Below are 15572 nucleotides of genomic sequence, written 5' to 3' on the forward strand. Positions count from 1 at the left end.
AGAAAAGGACTTCCCCATATTGTAGTAGCAGCATCAGCAGAAATCAGCAACTACTCTCCTGAGAGAGCTGCATCTTTACCAGGCAGCTAAACGTGTTTAATGATGATGATAAGCAATTATTCCACAATAGCCATATCACAGCAAAAAAATGACCTTTCTTACGCACCCTCCACACATCTGTCAGCTGAGGGATATGACACAGGAGCTCTGGTGTTGATCATTGGACTAGATGGGAGACCTACCTTCAGATCCCCATACAACCATGAAGCTCATTGGGTTGCTTTGGGCCAGTGGGAAAGAGTAGCACATTTGCTACTGTGGCCTGTGAACTAAGACAACGGGGTTGTCTGTTATTGTCTACAGCAATTTCCTTGGCATTTTTTAATTGCAAAAAAATTATAATACAAGGGTATTCAATGTCTTGTTTGATCTTTTAACAGAGGGTTGCCTTTTTGTTTTTTTATTAGCATCCAGGTTTCCCCATAGGTATGTAATATTTTGGAGATCTTGTTGTGCTTCTTCTAGACCTCCTGGACCGCCTGTTGAGAAAAGCCTTTGAGGACTATGACCTGGAAAACATGATCACCGCATTCATAATAGTCCGCCAGGCAGCCTTGGAAGGCCCTGCGATATTCATGTCTTATGCAGAATGGTTTAAGGTAAGAGCAAATGGAAGACGCTTCCCAAATAAACTTGTTAATGCCAGACACAAGGACGGTGTGTGTGTGTGTGTCTTGAAGGGTATCCAGGCTTCTACAGGAGTGAGCTACTGTACCAGAAACTAGGATTTGAAGGTGCTTTGCATTTGGCTGGGATGGGTCTGAAATCAAAATGGAGCAAGGCTGCATTAGCACAGCAGGAATTTGGCATTGCTGTTCAACCCACACCTTCATTTATCCAAATGGCAAAGGGAATGCGGAACAGAAAACTCAAAATGTAAAAACATTATAAATCAAACTTGGAGTGAAAAGTGGCTGGACCAGCTCCATAGAAGAATCCCAAGAGTGCTGGGGGGGGGGGACCTGTGGCCCCACAGAAGATGTTGGGCTCTAACTCTTCTTGGACTATGATGCATTTTGAGTCCAGCAACATCTGGTGGGCCACAGGTTCGCACCCCCCGCTATAGCCGATTGCAAGTTTCCTACAATGGCCCTCCAGATTATTTTTAAGCCCACAAACAGGGCATAAGAGCACAAGCCCTCTCCTGCTCTCTCCCCATCCAGTTGGAGAAGGGCCATAGCTCAGTGATAAAGTATCTGCCTTGCAAGCAGAAGGTCCCAGGTTCAATTCCCAGCATCTCCAGGTTAGGGCTGGAAGAGACTCTCGCCTGAACTCCTGGAGAGCCTCTGCCAGTCAGTGTAGACAATGCTGAGCAAGATGGACCAACGGTGTGACTTGGTATAAGGCAGTTTCCTAGGTGGTGTGCAGTAGCTCTAGTCCTACAGGTAGCACAGTCATTGACACCTTTTCCGCCATGCATTTGCCTTTTCTCCTTTTAAAGCTGTCTAAGTTGGTGACCGTCACTACATCTTGCAGTAATGAATTCCCTCGTCTCAGTGATGGGCATAGTTTAACAGTCTTCTGTGTGTTGCTGTCGCTTTCCAGGCTGCCTTTGGGAGCAGCAGTGGCTTCCACAGTAGCAGTAAGAAGGCCTTGGTCTTCCTCTTCAAGTTCCTGTCGGAGCTGGTGCCCTTGGAAGCCCCTCAATACCTGAAGGTGAGACATGGACAGGATCTTGCCACCTATTTTTAGATTTTAACTGCTGCTTGAACTTCTAGGAAGTGTAAAGTGCTCTATGCTTTTTTGTTTTGTTCATATGCATACAAAAAGGCAGCATGTAGTGTACTTGTGTACAATAAATCTTGCATCTGTTCTCTGTAGCCCATACCTTGGGAGGGAATGTGCAAAACTGCTAGGGGCATCCAATGGGCGTGATGACTGTTGGCCTAACCTTGATTTGAACTGTCTCTCTAGGTCCACATCATGCACCCGCCGTTTGTACCCATCAAATACCGCCCCTTTCTTCTGGAATACATCACTCTCGCCAAAACCCGACTGGCTGATTTCAAGGTCAGTGAAGGGCTTCTTCCATTTCTGGGGCTCAGCCTCTTAAAGAGGGAGGTGCAGGGGCTCAGCCAGCTACCTGGAAACTGCCTCCTCGCTTGCAGATGTGCAAGGGATGCTGGCAGCATTTGTGCAGGGTACGAAAGGTAAGATTAGCCCCGGAGCTGTCAGAAACCAGTTCTAGGGATGAGTCTTGTTTTGCACTAAGCCCCCTGCCCTTTTCCACCACCATGCCTTCAGCTGTGCTGCTTTTTCTTTCAACTCTTTCCAGGTAGCAATAGAAGACATGGGTCTCTATGAGGATTTGTCTTCTGTCAAGGAAGCTGTGCAGGTACACAAGAACCACCTGGACTGACCCCATAAGTATAATTTCTATGACTTGCTGCTGTGGTAACTTCTCTCAAGTGTAGACTTGACCTTAATAATTGGTTACATGGGGAGAACATTAACAATATGACTTTACAATGTTTCTTAAGGCTTACAACTGCTACCGTGATGCATCTTAAGGTTATAACATGGAGAACCAACGTGAGGGTAGGCAGATGTTGCTGGACTACAACTCCCATCATCCTCCCTGGCTATTGGCCATGCTGGCTGGGACTGATGGTAGTTGGAATTGGGTAGCATCTGAAAGGCACCACATTGGTTGCTTCTGAACTGCAACACTAGCACTGCAACATGCATGCTGGACTTGGGGGTGGAGAGGGGAGTAAAAAGGCTCTGTTGAAGGGTAAAGTGGGCATGTATTGACTTGGAGAATTTCTGTTCCACCCTTCCACTATTTTAAAAGCTGATATTCAGGGTGGCTTACCTCAAGTTCTATTATCATTTTATTTATATTATTGCTTGGTTGCTCTGTAACCCTGCACTTTCACGGGTTTTTGGGGCAGCTTAAAAAAAGTTAAAATTGCAATTTAGATAAAAATTAAAGCAAAAACATTAGGGCACCGTAATATAAAAGGAGCCAGTGTAATTTAAAACAGACACCAAGCAGCACAAAAACGTAAATGAGTCAAGGATTAAAAGGCCTGAGAAAATAAAAAGGACTTTGGCTGGTGTTTAAATGACATCAAACACAAACAAATTATGCATTGCTGTAGATAGGACCGGCACAAAGCAGCAGGATCAGCCATTTTGCACTAACCAGGCAAATTAAAAGCCTATCTGAAAAAGGAAGGTCTTAACTTGGGAGCAGAAAATTGAGAGAGGTGAGAGGGGCCAGCAGTCCTCCTGAAGAGGAAGGGAATTGCACAATTTAAATGTGGTCAGAAAGAAGTTGCTCAGAGGGAGTGAGGCGGCCCTTCAGGTAGCCGGGAGCTAAGCCAAGAATGGGGTCTCTCTGAGCACCATGAAAACTACCTTGCATTATCAATGCCCTTCTTCAGCTTCACATCTGATGAGCAATTACCAAATGTTGAAGCAGGCAAACCCTTTTACTAATCAGAGCTCAGGGTTTGTTTGTTTTTTGGGGGTGGGGGCACATTCCTCCAGGGCTTCTGCTTCAATTTCGGAGGCTTCCCTTGGGGTCTTTCAAGGGCCTAACTTGATCTTGCAGTCCCACTCATTCCCACCTCCCTTTTCCCCTGCACTTTTGATGCTCATTCTCTACTCAGAATCTCACCTCTCCTGACGCCCGCAGGGCTTAGAACTCATGGCCTTACTTTGAAAGGAGGCAAAAGCTTTAATTACACACGGTCAGGGGGAAAAAGGGTGGGTGGCAGCAGCCTTGTGTTTGAGCATTTGCTTGGTAGCTGTAGGTGGGTCGGCTCTGCATGCAGGTGATCTGCGGTGCTCAGCACTTCCTCAGCACTCAGCATTGAAACAGAGGAAGGAAACCTAGTATGGAAATACAGCTGGCAGATGAACGAGGCATGTAAAATGTTTGCAGACTGGTAACTTTTGCGCAGTTATGTACAAGGCAGACAGAAAAGTGTAAGTGGGTCCAATTTTAATCTCCATGACAAAAACGAACCATGACATTCCGGTTCGTTTAGTTTGGACCAGCATTATTCTATTCATTTATTTCTACAACTTTGTCTGCAGTCTGATCAGAGATGCTGGAACTTACTGGTGGAAATGCAGCATAACAAATTTGGTCTTTTTCTTTTAAGTGTGATACATAAAAGCTGTTTGCTATAGCTATGTTTGTTTTCAGGGAGTTCTTATTTCAATTTATCAGTGTATCCTGCAGGAAAGGTTGCTTTTCATTCCTCTTATGTCTCTGTTGGGCCCTGTTGAATGTCACAGAATTGATTTCCTTGGCTCTTGCTGTTTGCAGTTTTTATTGTGGCTGCTCATTTGTACCAGACCCAAAACAGCATTATTTCTGCCTGACTTTACTCAGAGCAGCCATTTACACTTAACAGCAGAATCTTTAAGTCCCAAGGCATAAAATATATGAAATTTGGAAGATACACTTGAGTATCTTTTACCTGACTGTGATCTTATTCTGCTCCTGTTATGCTGTCTTAGTTCCCCATCACCAAGTATTTGTTATGCAGCTGAACTGGCCATGTCTCCCATGGGACAAAAAAAGCAGTCACAAAGCACAATAGAGCAGGAAAGAAAGACTTGGATCAGTTGTGCAAAAAGAGATAAAAAGCATTTCTTCTCTCCTCTGTTGCTTCTCTCTCTGTGTGTATGCCAGCCACACTGCCAGGCACTTCATGATGTTGAAAAGGCCATTCAGATATTTGAAAACACTGGAAAGATCCCAACTAGTGTGATGGAAGCCAGGTATGATATCTTCATCTCCCAGTTCCCCAAAATATTCTGTTCCAGGAACATATCAAACAATGCGGTCAGGAAAAAAAGGCTTTAAAAGAAGAGCTGGAATTGCTGGCTAAAATAATAATAATAAAACCTGTTGGTAGCTGTTTGGAAAGAATGTGGAAGGAGGAAAAGAGCCAAACACCCATGAATGGTGGTTCCCCAACTCCGGTTAAAAAGGCATCCTTTGGAAACATCCCCCCAAGAACATAAGAGCCCTGCAGGATCAGGCCATTGGCCCATCTAGTCCAGCATCCTGTTCTCACAGTGGCCAACCAGATGCCTATGGGAAATCAGCAAGCAGGATTCTCCTCTCTTGAAGTTTCCAGCAATTGGTCTGGCACAGTCCCCCTCTTGTGCATTTCCTCTTTTGTTTCAGTGTAGCTCGCTCAGGGCAGGGGGGGAATTGTGGGGCTTGTGGCCCTCAGATTGCAGCCCAGAACTTGCTTGTTCTGTTGCCCTTGTATGGACCCTCTTGCCTTGAGGAAGCTGCCGTGGGCTGCAGCTGAGGGCGTGCCTGGCTCCCTGTGAATGCCCCAATAAAGTAAAAAATGTTGTTGCGCTCAGGTCCTGTTTGTAGTCTTCCTTGGGGACACCTGGCTGCCCACTGTGAGAACAGGGTGCTGGAGTAAGATAGACCCTTTTTAGTTTGATCCAGCTGCTGCCGGGCTCTTCTTAGATTCTTATTCACTGGGTTCTGCATAGGTTGCTTTGTGTTGTGTAGTCCTTCCTGTGGTGGAACTGCCCTATAGCTAATCATATCAATGGGTTATCATAACGATAGGCCCACATGCTGCGTTTTTGAAGTACTGTTTTTCTGTGTGATTTTTTGAAATAAAAACCAATAGGTTTGTTTTAAGGCATTCCTAAAAATGTCAAGATGCACTTTGTGTTCCAGATGTGATTAATTTCTACCGCATCTGCCTTCCTGTGTTTCAGCATCTTCAGACGGTCCTATTACACTTCGCGTTTTATTCCTGCTTTACTTGCGCCACGTGTGGTGAGCATCCTTCTTTTCGTTTCCTCCAATTTTGGGCGACGAATGAAATTTTTTGAAAGTTTTGGTTGCTTTTCTGTTTTATTTATTCCTAAACTTATAGGTTACTGTTCTATTAAGCACATTCACACTCAGAATGAGCTGCAGCATAAAAACATGTGCATCTAAATCAGCCATGTCAAAACAGATATTAAAACACTATTTTTTATTTTTATTTTTTTTATTGCAGCTTCCTGAAACACCCGACTCCCGCATGGCTTTGATAGACTCCCTTAAGAGGTAAGGAAGTGGATTCTGTAAAGCTGCAATTGTTTTTTGGTATTAGAGGCTTCATACTGGGGACGTTTGACATCACCTGATGCGACTTTCCATGATGCTGAGTTATCTCTGCGCCTGCAGCCATGTAATGCAGTGGTGTTATGGTATTACCACACTTCTGAATACCCCACAGACCTCTCTGCCTCTTGGGTCCACTGTTCCTGGTCTCCAGGTTTCCTTTGATTAACTGCATGTGCAAGAAAATGTTCCTGCGTGGCACAAAATGGTCTTTATCTCTTTGGTTGCTTCCATACTGGAGCCATTTTGCACTTCTTCGGCTGTTCTTTTCTGCACTTATTGAGAAGTGGGATGACAGGGGAGGTTTCAGACAGCGCTTTATAACCAGCAATGCCTTTTCCTATGGGCAACACCCATCTACATAATCGTGATCAAGTTCTGTTCAACAAAAAGTTTTTTCCTGATGTTAATTGAAAGCTTCCTGTTTGTAGCTCTGGCCCATTGTATTGCTTACTTGGTCAGCCAGTAAAAGGGGCAGCCACCTGCATGCCCTGGCTCATTTTAAAACATAGTTTGCATGTGACATGCCAACTGCGTCATGATGGTAACGAGGCTGGTTCAGTGGTGGCATAAAAACGTTTCTGTCTCCTAAAACAGGGCTGAGAAAATTCCCGTGAACATGTACGCCACTTATATTGAAGAATGCAAAGCTGTTAAAGAGAAGCTCTTGCAGGGTGAGAAAGATCTATTTGCCTAGTGGTAAGAATGAAGCAAAACAAATGCTGCTTCTTTGCTCACCTTCTCCCAGGTATTAAAACAAATACGAAACGTTGGCATTTCCCCAGGGATAGTGCCTCCTTTGTGGTTGTGTAATGGGGAAATGCATTATGGAGGTGCTGGCATTTTCCTTGCTGCAGAGAGAAAGGGGGGGATGCTGTTGCTGAACCACAAAAGTGATTCAGTGTGGAGCTTCCATGCCTGTTAATCTGCAATGTGGGCTGTGCAAGAAGCTTACTGTGTTTTCTGGTACAATTCTGACAACAGATGAACTGGAGCTGCTGCGTCCTGCTGCTGCCTCTAAAGAACTCTGGACCTTTCTACTTAATGTGAAAACTGAGGTGCTGTTCTCAGGCTTGGGCAGCTTGAGGTCCTGAGTGCCAGAAATCAAGGGTGAAGTGATGCTTTTTAGCAGCTTGCAGCAATCAAAAGGAATGATTTGTGTTCCAGATAAAGTGGGGACACTGGCCCCTAGTGGCTGTTCCATTAAATTCCTGGTCCTGTAGCAGAAGTGAATAAAACGATTTAGCCTGCTTTTGTCCTTTAATGCAGCTGGCTTGATATTGATGGAATTGCATTGCCTGTTAGCTCTAAAACGATCACTGTCTGTTATATGTAGCCTTGGGGCATCACGCCAGTGAAGCAGGATTAATGAACGGTGCTGCTAAATTAGCCTGGAGACTTCGATGTGCTGAGCTGGCTTAATACTGATACATATGTGGAGATAAATTTGTTCAATTGCACAAATTCCAGTCCATTCTTTAGGTTGAGTGCCCTAAACCAGACCTAGAGAGGTGGTGCTGTCAGTCACCGTAGGTCAATAGTCTGCATACTGTCTAAGAACCTCGTTAAAAATATGGGCTGTTACTCTTGCAAATGCTCTTTTGAGGTTGCTCCATCAAAATAGTGGGGATTCAAGTTGACAGTGTTTATATTACAGGCTGAACTAAAATGCACTTTCCATTGGGAGGAGGGGGTAGCAAGACTATAACTCATTGGTGGAGAGCACACACTTTGCATACAGAACATCCCAAGTTCAACCCCCAGGCATCTTTGGTTAAAATGGGATCTGTCTGCAAGTGCTGATGAAAGACATTTCTCTGCCTGGGACCCTAGGGGTGTGTAAGGTTAAGGACTTTTCTATTGCCCCAGGCATTTTGAATGGAATTGTAATTGGAGCTGCTGCTTTCTTCTTCTTTTCCATAGTTTTTAAACATGAGTTTTTAATCTGCTTTTTCATTTTGCTGTTGCTTTTATATTGCTTTTATATTTATTTAAACATTTTAAAACTCAACTTGCATAAAACTACAACCAGGTGGTAAACACCATCCAAAATTACAGTAAGAATGATAAAAACATCACTAAAATACTGGTTGGCAAAAACAAATTCACAAGGTTTGTCCAAATAACACAATTTTTAGGAGATCTCTGTAAGTTGGCAGGAATGATTCTTGCCAAACCTCTAGTGGCAAGGAGTTCCACAAAGGCAGGGCTTGCTGTGCTAAAGGCTCGGTCCCTAACAGAGGCTGACCAAACCTCTGGGGTGTGGGGAACCCCAGGAAGTGGCCCATCAGAGGATCTCTGTGATTGAGGTGGAGCATAAGCAATCAGATTGTTCTTAAGGTACTTGGGGCCCAAGTTCTTTAGGGCTTTGTGAATTAGCACAAGAACCATGAACCTGGTCCTGCAGCAAATTGGCAACCAGTGTAGCTCTCTCAGCAGAGGAGTTTCCGCCAGCCTGCTCCTGTAAGCAGTCTTGGCCGGTCATATATAGCAGTTTGTATGTTGGGTAAATTGCTTGCACCATTTTGTACGCTGCCCTAGAACCTTCTGAAGGACAGGTAAGAAACATTTTAAACACAATAGAAAATTCTAGGCTAACTTTACAAATAGCTTGATCCTGGCATAAGACAGCAGCAGCTTCTTGTGTTCAGCAGATGAATCAATGGAAATTGAGGCAAGTGATCTCAGGGAGCCCTTGGAACTTCTAAAAGCTGAACTTGACACACTGAGGCTGCTTATTACAGACCAGAATAAGCATGATGGTAAGTGAAGGCAATCGGGCGGCAAACGGGGAGAGAATGGGGACGAAACAGCACAGAACGCGCCTGCAAAGCTGCCTTGGCAGATGACGTGAGCCTGTGTCGTACGTGTGAGATGTTTGTGGGCCTCACGCATCATCAGCCAACTTCAGGGGTAAAAGACAACCCCAAGGGGGAGACTCTGCAGGTCCCTGGGGTAGCTGGTTGGGCAAGGTGAGATGAACCAGGCATGACAGTCCAGAAGGTGCAATCTGGCCTACTCAGGGGGTGGCCAAAGGGCAAATGGAACTGCTGCGGTGGAAACTGTCATGCAGCTCCAAGTGGCCACAACAGGAAGAGGTGGTGTGAGGGCTCCAGCAGGGTATTACGTCATCCTCTTCGACTTAACGTGGCTTATTTTGGGCAGTGGGCCAAAGCAAAACCATTGGGAGAAGCAGGTTGGAGTTGCATCTTGGACCGGGGTGTATGTGTGTGTGTGTGCACATAGTTGTCTGATTCACTTTAATTTCGAGCATCTAGTATTTGGCAAACATGCTTTTTCTTGGCTGAAAAAGACCTGCCCACTTTTTTGGCTTGCTAGATGCAGGCCTGGCCTAATCTGCTTTAGATGGCTCGAGGTCTGTTTCTAGTTCTCAAGTGCATCACTTAAACCTGGTCGCTCCCTTGTCAACATTATTGCTTCTTAAAACTTCCCGCTTCCTTCAGATGGAATCAAACGCCACATATGCCGGTGGCACTGTGTGTTCAGGGTGGCAGAACAATTTGCCTATGAGGTTTTAAAATAAATTCCTAAGGAACTTCAGCAGCTGGATATACTCTCGCCTCCTTTCTTGGCTGTTCTGTCATGTTGTTCTCTGTTGCAGAGGTGCCAGCTCAGATTGCTGTGGTCTCTGATAAACTGGTGGGCGTTCTGGGACGTATGAAAGATGAGGATGAAGCCGCATCCCTGAGTCTTAGGATCAAGCTAAACCTTTCCATTCCTGAAGTTGAAAAGCAGGATCAAGGGGTGCGTACAGACGTGCTTTGCTCTAAGTTGCTTCACTGAAACATCCCTGAGACGGGATCATTTTACGGAGATAAAATGTTGGGAACCCATCCAACCAATGAGCCATATTTTCAGTATTTGTGGCGGTCCTGTCAGGCAAAATATGAGAATTGTAGTTCTCAGTTCTTCATAATTGCGTGGTAGGAGCTTGTATCTCTGCCTGCTAGATACCAACACCAGATACAAAGGCCCTGGGGTGGAAATCAACAGCCAGCCTCTCTCTTTCAGGCTATTGATCTTCTTCTGACATTGTTCTGCCAGAGTGTAATGGCTGCCTCCTCCTTCCTGCCTCCAGACAGGTAAAAATAACATTTGCTAGGTACTTAAAGTTTCTGGAACATAGTTAAACAGAGATAAATAATTTTTCATCCTGGCAGCAATATGATGGCATGGCTTGTATTCCTTACAGACAAGGGGCCTGGCCCTCCCTCTTTGTGAAAATGGTTTGTGGGCACCGCCGACTCTTGCCATCCTTGTTGGGCAGGCTCTGCCAGCTTATCTGTCATCAGGTGGGTTTCCCAATGCGATGAGCTGATGTCTTAATGCATGCACCCCTCTGAAGAACCGGAATTGAACTGGCTTCTTCTGTTGCCATCACAGAGTGTCGGTCTGCTTGAGGTCCTGAGATAGGCCCCTTTGAGTTCTGGGCTTTACTGCAGGGATAACCTGTGACCTGTCAGATGCTGCTAAATTCCAGCTCCCATCAGCCACAACCAGAATGGCCCAATGGTCAGGGATTATAGAAACTGTAGTCCAACGGGATTATGGGAACTGTAGTCCAACAACTGTTGGCCTGCAAGTTAGCCACTCCTGGTTTACTGAAACTGGTAGCCATGGATACAAAATGTATTTTCATGTGCTTTGATTGGGGTATGTTTCGTCTGTTTGCAGGGGCCTTCTCTAAGTGATGCTCATATCATTGGCCTGGCTGTCTTTGCAATCCACTTAAATGAAGCCAAGTCCTTAATTCCTGAGGTGGACCTCTGCTCTTGGCTTCCTCACTCTGCATCCAAAAGATGTCTTTCAATTACTGAGCTCTGGGATTATTTATTGGTGTGCCGGACAGGAGAGTCCATTGTCTTCTGCATGAGGTAAACTTCATTCTCCATCAAAGGTTTCATCTGTTGTGAGAGTAAAATAGGTGGTGGGTATATTTCTCTTGGAGGATGGGATAAAAATAAAATAGATAGTATTTGAAAGGAGACCGGTGAATGACCAAACAAAATAATACTTTTTATCTCTCTCTCTCTCTGTAGGTTTTGTACAGCTGCTCTCTCTTACTACTTCTGCAAATCTCCTTCCCTTTCCAGTGCTTGTCTGTGCTCCTTACTTCATCCTGGTTTTGTAAAAAAGGTAACTTTATAAAATATATATTTAAAGCAAACGACAGTTATCCTGCACTCAGAAGTCAAATCCGAACACAAATGCATCTTTCCGCTGCAGTTATTTCTGCTCAGTTACTCTATAGTGTGCTAACCTGCATGTTTATCCAGGATTCTCTCTAGATTGATTGCTCAGTATTCTGTGAGTGCAGCGTTTTCCAGCCTGCTTTTCTCAAAACTTGTGGTTCCAGATTTTATTATTGTTATGCTCCAACATTTTGGGGGGGGAAATACATCAATGCTGTTTAATAATTTGGAGTCATATTTGTGATGAAATCAATAATGTCAGCAAATATGAAAACCCTGTTATTCTATAAAGTCAACTTGTGGATTTGTATACCGGATATAGAAATTTGCCTTATACAGAGTCAGACCAGTAGTCCATCTAGCTCAGTGCTATTTATATTGACAGGTTTTTTTTCCTGTTTTGTAGCTTCAATATGTTGTTCCACGGCTCAGCTTAGAGGCTCGAGGAAGAGGCTATGACGGAGACCCAGCTGAGATTCCTTGGAAAACTTTATCTCACCCTGCTATCTGTTACCGGAAAGCTGCCCTCTGCTTGTGGAAGCAAACCCAGTTCAAAGAGCTCTTGCAGGAGAAAGAGTTCCAGGTAAATTCAGTGACTGTGCCAGGTTCTTCCCTTGCCCTCTGGCAACCATGTCTCAACGTTATCTGTAGCAGGTTGAGTCTTCACTGTTGGGGTGCCAGTTAAGCAGGCATAAGAGCTGGGCTCAGTTTAGCCAGAGCTGAGCAGCCCTCTGAAAGTTTGAGTGAAGTGTAGAAGAGCTCTTAATCCATTACACATGAAGGCCTTGTGGTAGTAGTAGGATAGGTTATTGTTGCTGCTGTTAAGCAACAGGGAGTCAGAAATCATTGCCAGTCTACTTCAAATCATTGAGAGCTCTGCTGGTAAATCCTGATTTCGCCCTGATTTAAGAAATTCAATGCTATTAGCACTTCAGTTTATGCCTGAGGGCCAGAGCAAATGACCTAATGCTTAGCACGGAGGAACAGGCTAAGGTGTCTGAGGAGCTCCTGTTGCTGTTTTGTGTACAGAAATTTATCTTTCTTGTAGCTGACCCTCCAAGAGTGGCTGCTGATGGAGCTAGGGGTCCAGCCTGATGAAGACGTTCTTTCTCCTTGTGAGAGGTGAGTGCTGCAGGCTGGCTTTAACTTTAGTTCAAGGTTCAGCCTTCACCAACCTGATGCTCATCAGATGTTTTGGACTACAACTCCCAGCAGCCTCATATGGCTGTGCTGATGGGAATTGTAGTCCAAAACATCTGGAGGACACCAGGATGGTGAAGGTTGGTTTTCATTCATGTGAAGAAGCACTTTTGGTCACCTGCAAATGAGCCCAGAAAGTGAAAATTAAGCACTGAGGCTGGTTTTTCACAAGTTGGAATATTAGGCGGGGGAGGCAGTGGTTTTAGAAGGCTTTTTTTAAAAAAAAGAATCATAGTGCAGGTGTTTGTGATGTGAAAAACAGTGATTTGTATGTGAAAAATCACACTTTCTCAAGCACTTTTTGTTGCTTATTCTTGGTCTACTGTGTGATGTGTGTAGCTACGTTTTCTGAAAAGCATTATATAAATATTTTAATAAATAAATAAAATAGCCCCTTAATCCTTCCAAAGGCAGAGCCCTCCTTCCTAAAGCTAAAGTCCAGAGAAGGATAATTAACTAAAATAATTCATGGTTTAGTCTCTGAAATGGTTTTGCAAAACTCTCACCCTCTGTCTGTCCCTTTGAGTCTGAGCTTAAAAGCCTTCACTTCTATGTCCAGCCTTGTGCACTGATGATAACCGTAAGAAGATTTGGCTCAAGGTCTTTCACCCCCACCTTCTCTCTTTTGCATTTTGATTTGCTGGCAGAAGATCTGAGCTTTTTCTGCCTGTCTCTCCTACATGCAGGCAGGAATTCCATTACTGGGCTTTGTATCAGCACTTTCTTCCTGTGCCTGCTGCTGCTGGAGGCTGTGATGGAGACCTGAGAGAGATGTGTGCTGTTCTTATTGGCACCATCCTGGATTTCTGCCAGAGGTAAGAGCGTCAGAAGAGTCTCACTGGATCAAGCCAAAGGCCCATCTAGTCCACTGTCCTTTTCCTGCCAGCCAGGTCCTCCTTCTGGGAAGCCTACTACCAGAACCTGAGCACAACGGCTGGTTCCCTTTCATTAAAGGTGCTGGTTAAATTTTTTCTACAGATGAACAAAGCACCAATTGTTTTTCCCACCCAAATTCTGCCTTTTCTCTCTGCCTGTGATCAGCTGGGTGAAAGGGTGTGTTACTCCTACAACCTACGCAATGCTGATAAACATCTGCCTTAATTGAGATTGTTCCTTCCCCCTGCCCAGGAATGCACTCTTTTAAAATAGTTCTGGTTTATCGATAGTGTGTTTCCATGGCATGTTAAAGCAGGTAAAGATGCAAAATTAGCAGCTTTAGGACTTGCACGTGTCCCTCTCCCAGTTTCTCTGGCAAATGCTTCTCTGTGTGTTCAGATATTTCTGGGCCCTGCAGTAGCTCCTCCTCCATTGCTTTTGGTTCCAGGTCTGAGCTTGACAAGCCCAACCACCTAAAAGATTTGAAATGCTCCATATCCCATGGGAGAGGAAGCCCCGATATCTACTGCCGGTTGCAGGTGATGCAAATGTGCATGCTATGTGTTTTCTGTTTGTACTTGTCTTCTTTTCCTTAAAGATTTTGCTGCTTGCTGGGGTTGGTCTTCTGATGCTAGGAATGATATGACAAGTGCAGAGGTGCTTTCTAATCCAGAAAGCAATGTCCAGTTAAATTGCTGGAGAGTCATCCAGGTGTGTAGCTGGCCATCTTATGCATTGGCTGCTAGTGATGGCTAACAATGACCCAGTCTCAGGTACCATGCTGATAATAGAACATGCACATGCATGGTCTCCTGTACAGCATTGTTGCTAAATACTGCAGCTTGGGCCACCACAGGCCACTGCATTCTGCACTTAGTATAATGGTCTTCAAGGGCAGGTGGGAATTGTAGTCCTAAACATATGGAGGGCACTGAGTTGGAGAAGATTGCTCTAGACTGAGCTTATGGTAGCTTTATGATAGTGGCCTGCCTATCTGCAAGGCTGTTTTAAGGATAAGGGATGTATGTGAAATGCTTTGAGGGAAAATGAACATATAATAAGTACTGGGCATTTATTACTATGGAATACCACTATTTTGATCTTCGATCCACTGCTGTGAATATATTCATGTTTTTAGACATTATTTTGTTTAATTTTTATGTATTATTTTCCAATTTATACATTTCAATAATTTTACAATCATTTCAACATTTCGAAACTCAACTTTCTTCCCCCTCTTTCCTTAAATTTATTTTTTTATATTTTCTGCATATTCCAAATTAACTTAACTTACCTGATTATTCACCTACTTTAAAGATATACTCTTACAAAACTGCAGGTTACTGCAATATGTTTTTTGACATTCTGAACGGTTTGAAATGTTTTTAGGTGGTTTAGAATTTTTTAAAAATATGTTTTTGTTGTTGTTTTGAATTGTTTTAAATTTTTGATGTTTTCTGCCCAGGGCTCCTTTGGGAAGAAGAGTGGGATGGAAATTTAATAAATAAGTAAACAAACAGGAGTTGAAACGCCGTCTCCTGCCCTCTACTAACCAGCTGCTGTCTCAATTTCAGGAGATGCTGTTGGAGCTGGAGCTGGAGCGCAAGAAAGCCCCACCTGACTCCTGCCCCAGAAGGGAGGAGCACTTCCTATTCAGGGTTTTCCAGGAGCGGCAAAAAGCTCTGGGCAATGGGCCCTCTGTGGGTGAAAGGCTACTTCGGCAGCAGGAGGTGCTGCTTCAAACCAGGTAAATGCACCATGGCTGCCAATGAGTCCAAGTGGCTTTGGGGATAATTAAAAACACAGCTGCATAGAGGCCAATGGAAGACAAGATTTTCCCTTCCTGCTTCCTCTTGGGTTATGGGACATAGGAAGCTATAGATATAGATGGGGCATTCTCAGTGGTGGCACCCCAGCTGCGAAAGTCCCTCCGAAGGAAAACTTGCATCCAGTAAGCATGGAAAGACACTGTTTCCAGGCCTCTGGCTATCAGATTTTTCAACTGCTGGTTTTAACTGTTGCCTCAATGTTACAGTGGTGTTTTTAAATGGGTTTTCATCTAATTTTATTATGTTTTGAGACCCTCTGGGCTCCCTTTGGGAAGGAAAGTTGGCCAA

The 15572-nt window shown here is 44.3% G+C and overlaps 1 protein-coding gene across 4 annotated transcripts in view; it reads left to right on the forward strand.

The window, feature by feature from the left end:
• FANCA (FA complementation group A) overlaps positions 1-15572 on the forward strand; it is a 260177-nt gene that overhangs the window by 14958 nt on the left and 229647 nt on the right. For 3 of the 4 annotated variants that reach the window (XM_081017752.1, XM_081017753.1, XM_081017750.1), the window contains exons 14-32: positions 526-659; positions 1606-1716; positions 1975-2070; positions 2336-2395; positions 4712-4800; positions 5773-5833; positions 6060-6109; positions 6764-6840; positions 8818-8928; positions 9789-9931; positions 10199-10269; positions 10380-10479; positions 10862-11061; positions 11227-11323; positions 11786-11962; positions 12428-12501; positions 13266-13394; positions 13904-13994; positions 15030-15202. In XM_081017752.1, the coding sequence (XP_080873878.1) occupies positions 526-659; positions 1606-1716; positions 1975-2070; positions 2336-2395; positions 4712-4800; positions 5773-5833; positions 6060-6109; positions 6764-6840; positions 8818-8928; positions 9789-9931; positions 10199-10269; positions 10380-10479; positions 10862-11061; positions 11227-11323; positions 11786-11962; positions 12428-12501; positions 13266-13394; positions 13904-13994; positions 15030-15202 (2044 nt within the window). The remainder of the gene's footprint in view (positions 1-525; positions 660-1605; positions 1717-1974; positions 2071-2335; positions 2396-4711; positions 4801-5772; positions 5834-6059; positions 6110-6763; positions 6841-8817; positions 8929-9788; positions 9932-10198; positions 10270-10379; positions 10480-10861; positions 11062-11226; positions 11324-11785; positions 11963-12427; positions 12502-13265; positions 13395-13903; positions 13995-15029; positions 15203-15572) is intronic. The other variant, XM_081017751.1, reaches the window with a different exon arrangement.

The sequence above is a fragment of the Podarcis pityusensis genome (assembly GCF_964106645.2).
Source record: "Podarcis pityusensis genome assembly, chromosome: 8".
Taxonomy (NCBI): domain Eukaryota; kingdom Metazoa; phylum Chordata; class Lepidosauria; order Squamata; family Lacertidae; genus Podarcis; species Podarcis pityusensis.